At 41.9% G+C, this 18024-nt stretch overlaps 1 protein-coding gene across 1 annotated transcript in view; it reads right to left on the bottom strand.

Moving 5' to 3' along the window:
* DGCR8 (DGCR8 microprocessor complex subunit) overlaps window positions 1–18024 on the bottom strand; it is a gene marked incomplete in the record, with an annotated part of 1139047 nt that overhangs the window by 870731 nt on the left and 250292 nt on the right. The window contains 1 exon segment of the mRNA XM_044068709.1: window positions 298–622. Coding sequence (XP_043924644.1) covers window positions 298–622 — 325 coding nt within the window.

Below are 18024 nucleotides of genomic sequence, written 5' to 3'. Positions count from 1 at the left end.
ACCATTTTACAGTTAAAAATTAACATACTGAATTCCTAAAGCATTAGAAATCATTCACAGATCTGCACAGAATGCACAGCTTAAGTTCACATAGGCATCAGTGAGAATTTTAAAGCAGCAGAGACCATCCTGGAAAGAGAACAGTTCAGTAGGAGCTCCCTGGTTAAACCTAAGGGTCAGGAATTGAATGGAGATCATAATCCTGTGAAGATCAAGCTGATTTTCAATAGCATACTAGTCAAAAAGTATGCCAAGATAAAATAACTGCATGTACAATGACAAAAACATGTTATTTACCTATAGATTCATCTTTGCACACTTCTACTTTGGCTCTAACTTGTCCCAGGGCTCCCTGTGCAGTATCTATTCCAGACTGCTCTCTGTCTTCAGCCGTTTTAGCTTCTTCAGTCACCGGCGTTGCTGAACTATCCACTAAGTGATCACCACCAACAGAAGAGTCCAGCTCATCTGCCCGGTCTTCACAATCCAAAGGTTTATCCCCATCTGAAGTGGAGAATGCATGAGAACCTGGGAATTCTATATGGTTTTGTTCCCTTTCTTCTTGTGCCTTCATTTTCAAGTAATGCAAACAAGGAATGGTGCTCAAGGGGGGATCGTGTTTCTGTCAAAAAAAATTAAAGAATGTTTAGTAACAGAAGCCTATTAAATACTACAGAACCATACACTTGTAAGCAGAACTCTTTCATACACCTTAACATAAAATCCAGTTTAGTATATGAACAAGCTCAAGCTGGGGTAAGTACTGGCCAAACATGAAAGAAAATTGAAGTCAAACTGCTGAAAGAAAACATAGCAATCCTTTATTACATAAAAAATGTCAGTTAAAACAAACCACTAAAGTAAATCAGTATTGCACGAAAATCTTCAGAGAAGGCTCTACTGTAAAGCTGCTTAACAATTTTAAGCGTTATGCAGTGCAAAGTGGAGGATTCCTTTGGGCCCTGGTTTGCAGAATAAAACAGGGCAAACAGTAAATGCAGCAGTGCTTGACTTTTTGATATCTCTTCTACTGGACACATTATGTTGATCCTGTTAATTACAAGATCTGTAAATGTTTTCGGAAAAACTATCCGTAGTCTATTCTATAAAATATTGATATCCGCTACATGGATTTACGGAAAGCTTAAATAAACCTCACCGCTGCTCAGAACTGTATTTAAATGAAAACAAAATACAATTAAGGGAGTAGTCTTAACTGGAAAAAATTGCATTGCTCAAATGGTAACAATGCAACAATAAAGTAGTGGTTATACAGCTCATGCACAGCATGGGTTGGGGGGGGATTTGTCTGCATAAAATTTGGATTTCTGAAAATTAAGTATTTATTGAAACCATGTGCAAGAGAAACAAGGATTCCATAACTATAAATGTGAATCCACTACCCCAATCTCAGCCTATGTGCATTGCTCTATGGCCACATCCAGACAAATGTGCTTTGTAACAGTTATTTTCTACTTCCTGTACTATACTTTAACCACTAAGGACACAATGACTGCAGATGACAGTACCTGCTTCTCTTGTGCTGCTTTAGTTATGTACAGAGAACACTAAAAGCAAGGACAAAAAAAACTTTTTTTTCCATTATCACCTACAGGATACAAAAGGCATTAAAAAAATACAGGTTGGCATATGTACCTCCAAATAATTTTTAATTTATCAAACTTGTTTACCTGAGTAAACTAAGTGCACTATAGTATCCAGTGATTAACTGCCATGCTTTTGGTGATGGAACAGCAATTTGGTTGTGCTAATTAGTAGGTATAGTAGTTTAAGAAGTACAATAAAGTGAGATATTAGAAGAGGATAATCAGGTTAAGTGATTTAGTTCTTTAAAGGCAGGCATAAGAAAGGTAATGAAGGGTGTTGGAGCTTTATGTCCCAGATGAGGATCAAGGACAAAGCAGAAGTAGAAAGCAAGCCGGTTAGTAATGGTTTGAAAAGGTGAAGGTGTGTGTGACAGACCAGACTGATAAGAATTTTATTCCAAGTTCTAGCTACACTTTTGGAATAGAGATAGACCCTTTTGCGGTTTGTAGATGGAAAGCAGTGTATTTGACCGAAGGGGGGTATTTGGAAGGTAGTACTGGAGTAGGGATTCGATTGCTGCGCAGGTGGATAGGGGGTATGGATGATTTTATGGATTACGGTGATCCGAGGATAAGATAGGTGGTGAGGAAGCTTTTTTTTTTTTTAGCTCAACAGTGTGGGTCTGGTAAGGTTAACTGCAAGCAAATCTGTGTTATAGCCCTCTTCAAGTTTAGAATTAAGTAAGGCTTGTAGATTGGTCATGTTAGGGACTCCATACAGAAGAGGGTAATAGCCAAGTGGTACCTAGAGTTACCTTGGCAGAGTCTGTAAGGAATTTCTTTACTCTATGTAATGTGCCAAATTTTTGATGGGTTTTCTTGATGCTGTTATGAATATATAAACAGAATTTAAGATAATCATATATTGTCATGCCAAGCAGTTTTTTATGTGGGGTATCTAAAAATCTCTTCCTTAAATATGATTTTAAAAGTATTTTCATGGAAATGAGATTTTGGAAAACAATTTAGCTTTTTTGGGGTTCAGTAGCAGGCAATTATTTTGTAGCCAACTTTCAGAGTTAAAGGCTTCTTTGGTAATTCTCTGAAGATGCATTAGGTTATTAGAAATGCCTATTAGGGTAAAATCATGTGCGTATTACTGTATGATGGAAGCTTGCCGAGAGGATTTGTGTTCATTGTTAGTGAATACATAAACATGAGTACAAGGCCGAGAATGTAACCCATTGAACAGTATTGACAGGAAAGGGGGAAAGTGGAGAACAATTTAACAGACTTATCGTTAAGTAGTTGTTAACATAATAGCATGGGTTGTGATAGCCCAAGTGAAGACAGCTGGTGGAGGAGGTTTTGGTGAGAGACCAGATCAAAAGCTTTAGAGAGATCAAGGAATAAAGAGGAAAACAATTTGCCACCTTGTCTGGCTTTAATAGTATCTGTGAAAGTTAAGGCTGTGGAAGTGCTATGGGTGGATCTAAAACCATGCTGTGTGGGGGTCAGGAGCTTTTTGTGAAGAATATGTCGAAGCAGATTGCGAATGTACTTTTCCACAGTTTTTGACAAAGGGGGGTAATGTAGCAATAGGTCTGAAATTGTTTTTTTATAAGAGGAGGTTCCCCCCTTTATGAAGGAGGCTGATGAATTTTTTTCCGTAGAGAAGAAATGTACAATTCCTTGATCTGTTAATTAGGAGATACACAGGGCAAGCTATGGATTACTGGGAGATTATCTACTGAAGGAGAAACATGGTTTCAGTTTAAGTAGCAGCAGTTCGATGCAGGAGGTTGAGATGGGTTTTAGGGTGAAACAGGGGGTGTTTGCAGTGTCAGGAGAGGGCATGTCAGGACTGTTTGGAGGAAAATCTTTAAGGGCTTTAATGCTTTCTGTAAAATGTGCATTAAACTAAGCAGCTACTTCAGAGGGAGTGTTATTTGGAGTAGGATTAGGAGTGGTGGATGTTTCAGGGTGGAGTACCTTATTAAAAGACCACCAGAATTTAGGGGTGGAAGACTGATTTACAAAGGGTGATTTACAAAGGGTTATTGAAGTACTTTTGTTTTTTGTCTTAGTATGGTTACATAGTTCTTTAAAGTTTTGTAGGATTTGGGGAGATTTGTACTTCAACCACTCTTTCCAACCTATATTTTTTCTTACATTAGGTACCGGCTTTGACTAGATATCCAAGGAGCATATTTCTTTACTCTTTTAGTTGGAGCCAAACTATTGAGGGTTTTCAGGAAAAGTGAGTTAAATTTGTGTACAGCTTTGTCGAGTGGAATATCTTTTAGGATAGACCAATTAAAGGATCTTAGAATTTTGTTAAATGCATCAGGTTTAAAAATTCATGAGGCTATGGGAAGTCCTAAGTAATTATTCGACATGTTTGGTACAGAGTCTGTTTACATATATAGGAAGGTGATCACTGCGGGAATAAGAGAGGGTGCCACTGGACACATACTTAGTGAAATCAGACACCAATATCCAGACGAGAATTGGGAAACTGATCCAACATCAGCAGGGGGGAGTCTGTTATGCAGTCAGTGGAACAATTTTTCTAACAGGAAGTTCAGTCTAACATATGCTTTGGAAGCACAAGGGATATGCTTCTCCAAACTGCAGTTACAGTAGAGCCATTTAGGAGTAAAATACTGCAAAACACTGAATCTACAGGTGAATTTTCCTCAAGCGGTTTCACAGCAAATAAACTGAGGGCAGGAAAGTTTGCAGAGAGGAGTGAACAACCTAAATTTGGCTGAGAGCAGCAAGAGTGTAACAAATTACCTGAAGGAGAAAGGCCAGCCAGTAGTACATTGAATACTGTTTGAGGTTGTAAGCATTGGTTCTGTTAGGGCACAACACTTCATTATAAGACAATAGACAGTAACAGAACAACAATTCACTATAAGCCTCAAGTGAATAATACAGCGACTAACATCATACTGGCACACTCAAGATTTCCTTGCTGCAATGCACCTGTGTGATTAAGCTAATACTCGGGATGCGAGTAGTAGTCAGACTTGTTTTTTTGTTAGCAAAAAGGATGTCTCACAGCGAGTCTTGGATTTTAGTTCAGTTACAGAAATGAGCATGTAAACGGAAGGAATATTTTCTTACTATATTAGTGCAGTCAGACTGCTCAGTTTTCTTTGCGTTGTTGATATTTTCGATGCTATTAACCCTCCCCTTTTCCTATAGGTGTTTAGGCCTAGTAATTGTTGGGCATTTTTAGCTCCGTTTCTCAGTTAGCTGCTCAAACTTCTAATGTAGTATGGTCAGTAGTTACTTAAATCCATACAAGTGACAAAGCAATTTTATCTGTTGGTGCTTGCTTTAACCATGAGTCCAGATTCAGTTTCTGAACTGTGCTAAAGATAAACTAAAAGCTCCTTATTGGTCTCAATTTTCCTGTCATATGTTACTGACTTGTTTTGACCTTTTCCTTTCAAAAATGGAAAAAGAAAAGCCCTTGGATTTTAGAAAGTGTGGCCACTGAGCTACACAATTCCACACCAGGATATCCACTTATCCATGGTTTGCCTGGGTCCAGAGCAGCTTAAACAGGATTGTGAAATTTGCAAGGTTTTGGTTACAGTACAGTACATGAGCACTGTAGTACACTGATCAAGTGTTTCTACTTTCCATGGAAAAGTGGAATGAAGGGGGAGAAGGGAAAAAAAAAAAAAAAAAAAGACGCTTAGAGGAGACCAGATCTAGCAACTGCCATAGTTCTCCTAAAAACCTTAATTAGGGTGGACTTTAACCTAGATACACTGAGTTCCTGCTTCAGCTTCTCTTTCTGGGGCTTCCCAGACAGACTATGGCTTTATCTGAACCCCCTCCAAAGAAGACATGAGAGAGAGGAGTCTAGTTCCTTGGACTACTGACCATCTTCACCACTTTTTAGAAGGTCTACTCAAGCTTGGCACTAACCCTTCAGCTCGCGTCACTTGGGACAAGATGAGGAGGCTTGGGTAAGCCTCAAACTGAGATGGTTGTCCTTTTGTCCCCATTTGTTTCCAGGGTGAAGAGAGAAAGACCTAGGTCCCTTAACATCACATGCTCTTTCATTGAGCCTAGTTTTGTCTGAGAGTTTTAGGTCAGAGGATTATCCCAGTATCATCTGCTTTGACATCAGTGGAATCCTCTCTTGATGCAGAAATATTTGGATCATGTAGTCTTGATGCTCTTCTATGTACAGAGGAGCACTAGGCACCATGGGTATGGCTTCAAGGCATGGGTATATGGATTAGCCCTTATCCCCACAGAGTCCTCCTCATTTAATCTGTCTGGTTGTAGCCTCAGTGCTTGTGCCACAATTCCTTCAGTGTTCTCTCCCCCTGTGGGCCAGCATTGGAAAGGGTACCTTCTGCATCAACCTCAATGGGAAAAACTTCAGTTTTTGAAATTTTGGAAAAAAGACCAGTTGGCAGCCTGCAACGTTGGCAGATTGAGGCACCTTCAGCCTCTGTTCAGGGCATCTCAATTTTGAGTCGTGTCTGAAATCTTGGCCCCAGAGAGTTTTTCCAAAAGCACACTGAAGATCACACCTGTCGGGGGGTGGAGTCCCTCACGGGGAAGCTCACCTAGCAGGTGTAATAAGATGTGAAGGGGATGGTTCCCCACATTTTCTTCCAAACCACCCCAAATTTGGGGAAATATTTGGAACTGATAAAACTGGAGATGTTGGCATGTTGCACACACTACCCCCAACTCCCCCTCCCCCCCAAAAAAGGTGAGGAGATTGTGCAAAAGGACTTTTAGGCTTGCACTTATCTACAACTTGGGCCTCCTCCACCACCACAGGTTATGTGATGGAGTTGGCTGTGGAACAGGCTTGGTGAAAACTCTGTCTGAGCCCATTCTTAGGAAGCCTGATGAGGACATGCATCATGGGAATAAGACTCACCCTTCTTGCAGATATGATTGTGGTAGTATCAGCAGCCATAAGGGGCTCTGAGATGAGACTTTCAAGTCAGTCTGCCAAATAAGAATTGAAGCTATGAACTGCATGGAGAAGTGCCGTTTGCATCGCGCACCTTTGCTATATGGAGTCTTTACCTTACACATTTGACCTGTTTGCAGCGACAGCCGTCAGGAAAGGCTTTAGATTCTCTGAAAAGGTTGCTGGCCAGAGATATCCAACATTAGGTTGTCACAAGTAACCATGCTTAATATTACATTACTAAGCATGAGGCTTCATCACAATGTAGCTAGAGCACTGGGACAGGCATCAGAGACACATTCCTCCTTGCTTTGACTATTTTTGAGGAGAGCTTCAAGGCATTGTTCAGTAATGTTCCACATTTGATGGTCCAGCTCTGGAGCCAAGATTTAGCAAAAGTTGATTAAGTTAACATGAGGGAAAACCATCAGCTGTGGCTGCTAAATTCTATTCCCTTCAATGGACCTTTTGTAGGAACTTGATTGGTGCTAAGACTTTGTGGTACCATAAGGCTCAACAGCAACTTTTTGAACAATGATCAGATAGGTGTCTCTGCTGCTGTGGGCGTTTCTGCAAATCTGAGCAGGCAATGAAGAATCAGAATTTCCATGGCCCCCGGGTAGATAGCAGTGAAATCCCTGAGGGCTTGCATGACTACTGCACTTTGGAGGCAGTTGGAAGCAGTCCATCTCCCCACCAACCATGTTCTCTCAGGACAAGTGGGTTAATGGATGTAATATCCAGAGGCTATATCTTTTTTGGAAAAGCCCAAGCCAAGTTTCCATTCAGTACCAGAGAGAATGTCCTGACAAAAAACCAACTTGGTGACTTGGCAGTAATACATACAGGGTTTAGAAGTGGTAGTGACTGAGGCAGAAGATGTTAAAGGAGATAACCATTGTCCCCTTTTCATCCACAGGACATGCTGTTAACTGTATATTGGTTTACAGTTTGACATGTTGGCACTGTTTTTATTCCCTTCTGCGTAGTGATCTGACATGATTGTTTTGATGGAAGGGGCAATACAGTTGAAAGAGAAGGCAAGAGCAGTAGTATGCTTCATCTTCACAGGCTTAACAAAATAACTCCTGGAAACAAGCATATCCTTTTAGAAGCTAAAGGGAGAAGAAACAGTGACCATAAGATATCTGCTATTAAGCTTCTGCCATGCCTTAAAATGGGCAGTTATTTTAAATGGTTTATATAGGGAAAAAATAGATTTGCAAGAGTGTGGTTGCTCTAACTGTATAGAGAGTTTGCTCCTCATGCTTTGATTCCACCCCCCCCCTCGTTTGACGGTTGAATGTGTACTGGTGCCTTTTCCCCCCGATCAATCTATCGTAGCTGACTGGCATTCCCTTTACAACAGCATTATCAGTCACACCCATGTTTTGGCTTGCAGATTGTCATCATTATGGCATTGGTGAAGAAAAGTTTGCGGCACACTGTTATGGCATCATTTGGCTAATGGAATTTTCTTACCTTGGTGTTATCCCCCGAACTGGGCAGTCAGTACAGTATCATGAACATTCACCACCATGTGTGAAGAGGAGCGTGGGTGTATTTTACCTCCTTTAATGTTGGGCTATTCTGGCTTTCCTTGTGGCTTCCCTCATGGAGTGATTCAGCTGATGCCAATACCTTCCTTTCTGTTGAGATAGGTGAAGCAACTGTCCCTGCCACTCAAGACACTAGTCTTACCACAGATCACCTGCACTGTAGACAAACTCTGACTTTGTGAGCAGGGTGATTGTATCTCTTGTATGTTTTGTGAGCAGGGTGATTGTATCTCTTGAATGTTTTGATTACTTTTAAGGATGTAATCCAAGTGAGGTATTTGAAGCTGTGGATTGGAATATGGTGGCAAATGCTATTGAAGGCAGGTGAGCCATGACTTTTTGAGTAGTTTTGATTAGAACTAGTGACACCGTGCTGGAAAATAGAAAACTGTGCAATTTGGTGGTGTGTTCCACCCCAGGAATACAGACAAAGCTCAAACATGCAGAGTAGGGCAGAGGAGTAAAACTGAAATGGTAGTACCTGCTTTATTTTTTTAACTTTGTTTTTGAAATTTCCATTGAGCTAAAGCTTTAGAGAGATGCTTTTGAATGCGCTTGGACTCAGAGGGTGCCCAACGCCATGAAGGGGCTGTGCACTTTGTTTATATGCTGATCCTGATGGTGGGTACTGATCACTGTGTGAAATGCCAGTGTGGCTGTGTGAGGCTTGGGGCTATAAAGTACAGCTGTGTATACTTACCATAAATGTAGATGTTCAAGTGTCTTCACTGTTGATCACATTTGAGTTATCCCTGCCAGGGTAGCCCTCGGCCTGAATACCACAGACTCAGTATTTCTGCGTCTGTTGCTGTCGCTTGAGGACTGACGTCAGGTCGTCAGTGGTATAAAGGAAGGCAGCAGATGCACATTTTTCTTGACCTAACCAGTCAGGAACCCCCAAAATAGGAGGCCAAGGTCTGGAGGCAGAACCCCACCAGCTGAAAATAAATACCAATATGTCCCTTGTACGAAAAGGAGAAAAGGAGAACAAGGAAGAAGGTAAAGAAAAAGGGGGATGGAAGGAGGGAAATCATGACTGCAACAGTCAAGACACTAACATCTACATTTATGGTAAGTGTACACAACTGTACTATGTTCTTCGTGTTTCACTGTTGCAGTCATCACATTTGGGTAGATTCCCAAAGCTGAGGAAATGGGTGGAGGCAGTCCAGGAAACTAGGGGCTGGCTAGCATGCCCTGCAAGACTAGAGAGGCAAAACCTGCCCTAGATTTGGAAAAGAAATTCATGTGGTAATGTTTGGTAAAGGTGTGAACAGATGTCCAGGTGGCAGCCTCCGGGATGTCCCTGGTGGGGACTCCTCTGATGAAAGCTGCAGAGATGGAGGCTGCTCTGGTGGAGTGTATCCTGACCCCCTTGGGGGGGGGAGGCTTGCCATGCTGTTTGCAGCAGAAATGGATGGGGTGTGCTATCCATTTGGAAATGGTTTGCTTGGAGATGGCTTTGTCCTCTGACCATGAAGCAAAGAACTAGCAGCTGATCAGATTTTCTGAAGGGTTTAGTCCTGTCCAGATGGTATCTGAGCTGTCTGTGCACATCTAGAGAGTGCAGAATCCTTTCCCCCTTGTTTTGAGGGTTAGGAAAAAAGGTGGGCAAATGGATGGATTGGTTGAGAGCCACACTTGACACCACCTTGGGCATGAAGGAAGGATTAATTCTGAGGGAAACCCTGCCTGCATAGAAAATATTTTCCACTGCCATGAGTGCTTGCAGCTCAGAGACTTGTCTGGCTGAAGTGATGGCCAAGAGGAAAGCTGTCTTCCAGAAGAGAAATTTTAGCTCTGCAGAAGAAGCTGGTTCGAAAGGAGGGAGGATGCGTTTTTCCATGACAAAGTTAAGGTCCCAAGCTGGTGTTGGTGCCCTTCTGGGGGGCCTCAAGTTGTTAGCCCCTCTGAGGAACTGTGATCAGAGGGTGTGAAAAGAAGAGGCTGCTCAGTGGGAAAGTGAGCTGAAACAGCAGAGGCATGAATTTTTAGAGAGGAGAACGAGACCACTGTGTAGTAGGTCAATTAAGTAATCCAGGATGAGAGGAATGGAGGGCTGCGCCCTGTTGGCCCCCTTAGACTGGATCCAGGTGCAGAACCTTTTCCATTTGTCTGTACAAGACTTTCTAGTGCTAGGGCATCTAGTCTCTCAGCTAACATCCAGAACCTGTTTACTGAGGATAGCAGATTTGTCAGAGGTCATGGTATAAGCCAAGCTGCCAAACTGAGTGTCTGCAATAGGGGGTGCAAGAATTCCCCTTGGTTAGGAGGTTGGGAATCTGAGGAAGATTCCATGGGGGCAGTGGGGACAGGCTGCGCAGCAAGGGGTACTAGTGCTGCTTGCGCCAGTCTGGAGGTATGATAATGGTCCTTGGTTTTTCCTCCCTTAATTTGATCACTTCCTTGGGAATGAGGGGTAGGACAGGAAAGGCATAGACAGAGAGGTTTACCCAGGGAAGGACAGGGCATCCCCTTTCCATTCCATGCAGTGATGCTCCCTGGTGCAGAATTTGCTGAGCTGATGGTTGGTATGGGAAGCAAAGAGGTCCAACTCCAGGGTTCCCCATTTCTGAGTTAAGAAGGTGTTTCTGTTGAGCTGCCACTCATGGGGTCCAAAAGTTTTCTGCTTAATTGGTCCGCCAGTGAGTTGAGAGCCTGGCAGGTATGGTGCTAACAGGTGTACTTGCATGGAAGAGGCTGTAAACCGAAGGGTCATGGCCAGCCTGCACAGCGGGTAAGAGCGAGTCCCTCGATTTACCACATCACTGTGGTGTTATGTTTTGATCAGGAGAACCCCTGGAGAGATAAGGGGTTTGAAAGCTATCAAGGCCTGCTGCACAACCATCATTTCTTTTTGATTGATGTGCAGGGAGAGTTGTTGGGGGCTCCACTGGCCCTGTATGAGCCTGCCATCCAGGTGTGCACCTCAAGTGTAGTCTGATGAGTCTGTGGTGAGGGTCTGGGTGGCGGGGTGTTGGCAGAAGGGCAGTCCCTTGTTGTGGGAGCAGACTGTTGCCCACCAAAGAAATTCTTTCCTCAGGCAAATAATAACAGGCAAGAGTTTCCAAATCTTGAGTGTGTTGACACCAAAGGCTCTAGGTATCACTGAAGTTTCCTCATATGCAGTCTGGTACATGGAATGAGGAGTATGTAAGATGCCACAAACCCCAGGGCTTGCAGGATTTTCCTTGCAGAAAGCTGGTGATGCCATCTGGGATGCTGTGTCCAGACTTCATCCCAGGAAGATTATCCCTTTGGTGTGTACCTGCTTGGATTTCTTTTCATTGTGTACCCTAAGGAGGTTAGCAGGTCCTTTACAAAGGCCAGGTCTTTGAGTAGCTTTTCCTGGCTGTCTGCCTGAATAAGGCAGTCGCCTAAGCAGGGGTAAATTTGAATATTTGTCTGCAAAAAGCAATGGCCGAAGCCAGGCATTTTGTGAAAACTCTGGGAGCAGTAGATAAGCCAAAGGGAAGTGCAGAGAACTGAAAATGTTGAGATTCTGCCCTGATGTGCAGATGTTTTCTGCAGGACTCCCAGATGTGAATGTTGAGGTAGGCCTCTTTGGTCCAGGGTGGCTAGTCAAGTGTCTTTGGAGAGCATGGGTAGCAGCTGCTGGAGGGTGAGCATTTTGAAATTTGGGATCACCAGGAAGGTGTTTAGAATGGACAGATTGAGGATGGGGCACCAGGTACCCTCTCTTCTGGGTACCAGAAATAGTCTGGAGTAGAAGCCTTGGCCTATCTGCTTTGCAAGAACGTTTTCTACTGCTCCCAAAGAGAGCAGGATATGGATTTGCTTTTGAGCCTCTGCCCATTGATTTGGTGGTAGATCTGGGAACCCTTCCGGGGATGGAAGGGTGTGAATGAGAATTTGTACCCCTGAGACACAATGTTAAGAACCCATAGGTCCTTGGTAATGGTGGCCAAGGTGCTTGAGTGAAAGGAGAGTTTTCCTCCTAGGGGTATATGATGGTGGGCAGAGGCGAGTTCTTGCCATAAGGGGGTGGCTTAGTACTCCCTGGTTTTGAAGTGGAGGCAGTCCACTGCTTAGATCTCTACAACCCCTGGGACTGCTGTCTTGGAGGTCTGTTTCCATGGGGCCTAGGCTGCCCAGTTTACTAGGTGCAGGAAAGGACCAGTGCTTGGAAGGAAAAAATGCGTGCTGAACCTAGAGGGCTGTACCTTTAAGAAATCTTTAACAGTCTGCATAGAGTTTGCTTTTTCTTCCATCTTTAACACCTCTTCTATTTTAGTACCAAATAAGTCTTTGTGCAAGGGTGCATGCAACAATTTTGATTTGACATGGTATGGCAGGGGTTGATCCTTAAGCCATGCATGTCTTCTAATGACCGATCCAGTGACTGCTGCCCTGAAAGAAGCTTCTAGGGCATCAAAACCTCAGTGCGCAAAGAAAGTTTACTTACTTGACCAGCAGAATGCATCAACACCTGTAAATCTTTAGATTCTGCCCATGCAGGAAAGGAGGAAATTTTTGTTTAAGGTGTTCCAAGGCATGTTGCGGATATTTAAGCATATGGGAACTGACAATTTAGTGCTTTGATAGCAAGAGTAACTGAGGTGTATACTTTTTTTTTTAACCCCATATGTCCAGTGCTCTGGAATCACTGTCTGAAGGGGGCAAGATTCTTAGCTTAAGTAGCTTTAACTCATTTGGCCCTTGAGTAATGACCTCAGGGTCCACTGTTGGGTTTGTAAAAAGATATTGGAGAGAATCACGGACTCTGTAGTACCGGTAGATTTTCTAGGAGCAAGAGGGAGGGCATCTTGAGTCAAGCTGGATTCAAGGAAGACATCATCCACATATAGGACCGGGGGGAATGGCTAAGGGCTTGTGCTGTGGAAGGTCCAAGAACTCTGAGTCTCTTTTTAGACTGTGGGAAGTCTTGACTCTCCCATTTGAAATGCTCCCTTAAAGTATGCAGGGTTTCCCCAAAGGAAAAATCCTCTGGAAGAGAGGCTGAAGGAAAAAAGACTCCTCTGCATCAGAATCCTCGTATGTAGATAGGGGCTGCATGTCTTCACAGTCAGATGTATCGGACTAATCAGACTCTTGTTCAGACAAAACTACTGGAGACAAATTTCTCTCTTTGAGGGAGTGGCTTGGCTTCCCCTGATCAGCATGACAAGGTCTGTCATTTTAAGGATTTGAGACTGAGGCAAGGGAGCAGGCGCTAGAGAAAGGCTGGTAGTCTTACTTGGAGGTGGTTCGACCCCTGGGCCTAAGGAACTCTGTTTTAAAAAGAATGGTAGCAGTGAAAGACATTGGTTTATGTCTGGATTCTGTGTTGCAAAGGATTTCCTCGGAAGCTGGTGCCTGCACAGCAGCTCTGGACCCATCCAAGGTAGAGACGACCACAGGATCCTTAGACGAAGAAGAGTTCTGCAGCATACCGAACTCTGAAAGGGTCTTGGTAGCAGCTTGCTATTTAACTGAAACAGGCATCAGGGGCTGCGAAACCACCTCACTGAATTCCGGAGGCCTGACTATCAAGCTTGGTGGTGTCATCGGGAAGGTTTGGTCCTGTGCGGTCTGTCTCTATCTTTACGTTTTCGGAGGATCTGCAGTCGGATAGCTTACCGAAGCCATATCAGAATTTGATGACTGTAAACGGAAATACCTGGCTGCAAAATAAGGGTCCAACGATGAATAGTTCTGGTGTTTAAGCACAGAACAGACGAGGGACGTTGTGGTCTGGGCCTTGACAAGTGACGCAGTAGGAATGGAAGTCCCAGTATGATTTCTGCTTTCCACAGGCTAGACAATTAACTTTTTCTGACATCTGTTACTGCAAGAAAAAAGTATCCCCAACGGGGTACTTAGCTTTCGAAGACTTCAACTCGGAAACTAAACTCTGGTAGCGGCCAACCAGCACGAGGGCAAACTGCTTCTGCTTCAGGCTCCATGGCAAGAATGACTGATGCAATGGTGTCAGGCTGCCTTATTTTATACCACTGACGACCTGACGTCAGTCCTCAAGCAACAGCAACCGACGCATAAACACTAAGTCTCTGATATTCAAGCTGGCCAAAAGCTACCCTGGCAGGGATAACCCAAATGTGATGACTGCAACAGTGAAATACAAAGATAATCAGTGCTGACGTCACTAGGCACTTTGGGAACTGAAGCATAACCACATGGGTTTGTGAAGTGTAGTTTGGGCTTCCTGAGAAGTAGTAAGAAAGTTGGTATTTCAGGAGGCTGATGCAGAAAAATGAGCAAGTGTTTGCATCTGACACTGGTTTTAGAGTTGGTGGTGTCACACCCCAGCCTGCTCACCGTGCTATACGGATATATACGTCGATTGTCATCTAAAAGGGTGGCTGCATCTTTTGGGCAGGTTTTCTGTTCGATAAAAAATGTTCCTTCTCGTCTTGGGAAGCATTAAGGGTAGAAATTGCTCTTTCATTTCCATCTGATACATACTTGCATGTTTCAGTGTAAGCCATCAAAGCAAGGGCAGAGAAGTTAGCATCCTGGAATGTGAGAGCATGACTTGTCAGTACTGTGCAACTGTCTGGGTGGTGCCATTCAGCTGTGAAGCTAAGAATAGGAGTTGTAAATGAGAAATGAGCAGTGGAATATTCACTGGGACATCAGTGGATATGGCCCTGTTTAGTGCTGATGGCAAATGGTCACTCATTTTACAGTCCATAGAAAATATCTTGCAGTGGGTTCTGAGCTTTTGAAGATCTGTCCCTTACCATTGCCAATTGCCATACTTGCCATTTAAGATGAGTGTCATGTAAACTACTGTGCTTGTTTAAAAGTAGAGATGTCATAATCTTGACATCCTATATTGAAGATATTTTCATTTTCAGATGCAGTCAATTCTGTTATGTAGTTGTACAATCTGTTGTACCCCCTTCAGTTTTACTTCCTTTCTGGTTTAAATCGTTTTTCCCAAAATATTCATAACAGCAGCATAAACAAATGACTTCATAAAAAGACAGAATAAAAAGGGGAAAAAGGGAGTACCTTTCTAACAATACCTGTCCTAGCCACATTTCTAGTGCATCAGTTTCAAATGCCTACATTCTGTTGCGCAAGCATTCACAATGCATCTACTCAAAGCAACAGTTAAACACTTTACATATCTATTTTTCTAACGCTGCAGTCTCAGAGGGGGGTGACTACTCCTGGTATTCATGAGTCCTTAGCACTTGATTGACCAGAAGTTGCAACAAGCACTAATCATTTCATCAAAAATGTTTGCCTTTTATTTCAGGCAACCAGCCTTTCCTCATGTTCCATCAACTCCTCTACTATGGCTTTTAAGTAATGCTTCTAGCATGGTCTGGGATTTCAAATGTCTGGTTATTGCCTTAGCAGTAATGATGTTAATAATAAACAGACATTATCAAGTGGAGGTTTATGCTATTCTCATATTCCAAGAAGGAAAAAGGTTGCCCAACAACTAACTGAGATCTACAAATTTTTTTCCCCAAGTTTAGAATGGTCCAAAAAAGTGTAGCCAGTCTTCAATTAGACCCGTGGAACATCTCCAACTTGTTTGTTTTACTGCTAGAAATATCTGCCTGCCACTGTGGCATATAAAAATACTTGAGACATTCATGACTTAAATGGCTGTTTTGGCATTGGACAAGCCTGCCTGTATAGTTGCTCTTCTGTTGCTATGCAATAATGTTTCCCATACCAGCTGAACACTTGTAGCTATTGTACTATGTTCTGTTCTACACTTATGTCCATGCCATTAGTCCCATATCTTCCAGCTGCCCTTGTCCAATTTAAGCAATCTACTTTATATTGACCATTCCTCCTGAGGCACTGTGGCTGATATAGTGCCAAGTATTCCTTGTATATGGACATATTATCCAAACATACCAGGGAAGTTGAAAACATCTGTGTGCCTTACCAGAAAGAGCATCTCTGTTTCTTTCATTCACAGTAACAATATTCTCCACCTCCCCTTCTCCATCGGCATTATACCATTCTATTATATGTCCCTTTTTGTCTTTCTGGTAGAGTAGTTTGACTCCACCTTATAAACAGAAGCAGGAGCTGCAAAAACTACCACTGGTAATAGCTGGTCCACATTCTTTCCCTGTGAAAACAGTTTCTTAGTTCCCACTGAAGGGAGCCATTTTGCAACACCTATTTCACTGTACAATTCACTACACAAATATTTCACCATTTCAATCCATAAGAGGAACTTGTATCAGTTAAATTAGTTTACTTAAATTAGTCAAAATTATTGAAAATATTGAATTTCATTGATTTGGTAACATTGTTCTATATCTGTTACATATTTTTTTATATTTATACAAATATTTATATTATATTTATCATATTTATATATTTATACCTTTATTACATATACATGTATTTGGGGTTTTCATGATGTCTGATGTATTTATTTATGCAACATATATATTATTTATTAGGGGTTTTCATGATGTCGGATGTATTTATTTACGCAACATATAAATATTTATATAGTGAATTTTACAGTGATTTTTACAGCGAACTACTTTTTATAGTTTATTACTTTTATATAAACTACAACAGCCATATTCATTTTAACATGGATAGAATTTAACAGATATATTTTAACAGATATATTTAAATATGTAAATATTTTAAATGTTTGTTATGAATACACTGGCTTTTATTGTTTTGGTGATCGCAGATATAGGATAAGACAGCACGGAATTGTTTATATTCCGGTGGAACTGGCTGTCCTCGATTACATTATTTTATTAAGTTATTTTATTAAGTTGTGGTGGTACAAAGTTCCTGGGTAGCACTAATTTACTGTTCCTGGATATGTATCAAAACACTACATATTATACACTACATATTATACACTAACTATATATATATATATATATATATATATATATATATATATATATATATATATATATATATATATATATATATCGACTGCCAGCCCATTGTATGTATATAAGACTAGATCTGTTTGTTAACTGATTCTGAAGTTGTCTCTGGATGGAGACGAAAGCGCTCAATCAGTGGATGTATTAAGCTTTGTTTTATCTGGTGGATTTATTAAACCTGTTTTTTACCCTATTGGACTATTCATTCTGCGTTTGTGCATAATACATTGGGATTGAGAAGACAGCCTTTACTGTTACCGGAGGTGTATTGTTTTTGGTTCAGTTAATATACTCAAACATCTACATTTATGGTAAGTGTATACAACTGTACTTTCATCAGTGTTTTTAAAAATTGACCATGCCCATGCCCTTTATTACACCAGCTGATCAGTTAATCAATGATGCAATTAATGCTGTATATAATGATGCACCTTTTAGTTGCCTGATGAGGCGACAGTTTGTGGTCGCGAAAGCACTTTGTTTTTTATTTTACTGTATTAAAAGTTTTTGGCTGTGCAAGCTGAGTGAAATTATTTATATTTCTACAACAAAACATACCCAGCTCACAGAAAATATACACACTGTGCAACACTCAAAGGCTGTGGAAAAAGTATGTGCATCTTCCTTGTCACATAAATGATCCTGACATCTGTCTTAACTGGACACTACCGTGGTAGTGCTATTCAACTTGTTCTTGCAACAACCCTTCCAAGCGAGCTGCACAACAGGAGCCAATACAGCATACTAAACAATTAAGTATGCCTCATTTGGAAAAGGGTTTACATTGTTTACTTGTTTTGAAAGAGACAAAAATCAGGTCAGTCTTTCAAAAATGTCGGATTCCACCCAAGCAGAAAAGCAGCTATCAGTATACATAGAGGTGAAGTATCATTCCTTTCCTGGCCTAGGGAATGAGAGGAAATTAGCAAGTGGATGGTTTGGTCAAGGACCACCTCTGATACTCTGGGGATAAAAAGATGGACTGGCATTAAGGACTACAAATCACACAAGATTGCCCCATTTGCAAGGGCTGTCAGTGCTGGACCTCTCCTGCCTGAGGTAATGGCTATAAAAAA

This window comes from Protopterus annectens, chromosome 4.part0 (genome assembly GCF_019279795.1).
Source record: "Protopterus annectens isolate FY-2018-M chromosome 4.part0, PAN1.0, whole genome shotgun sequence".
Lineage (NCBI taxonomy): Eukaryota > Metazoa > Chordata > Ceratodontiformes > Protopteridae > Protopterus > Protopterus annectens.
The sequence above is the reverse complement of the archived record's forward strand: the minus strand, read 5'-3'. Positions and strand labels throughout refer to the sequence as shown.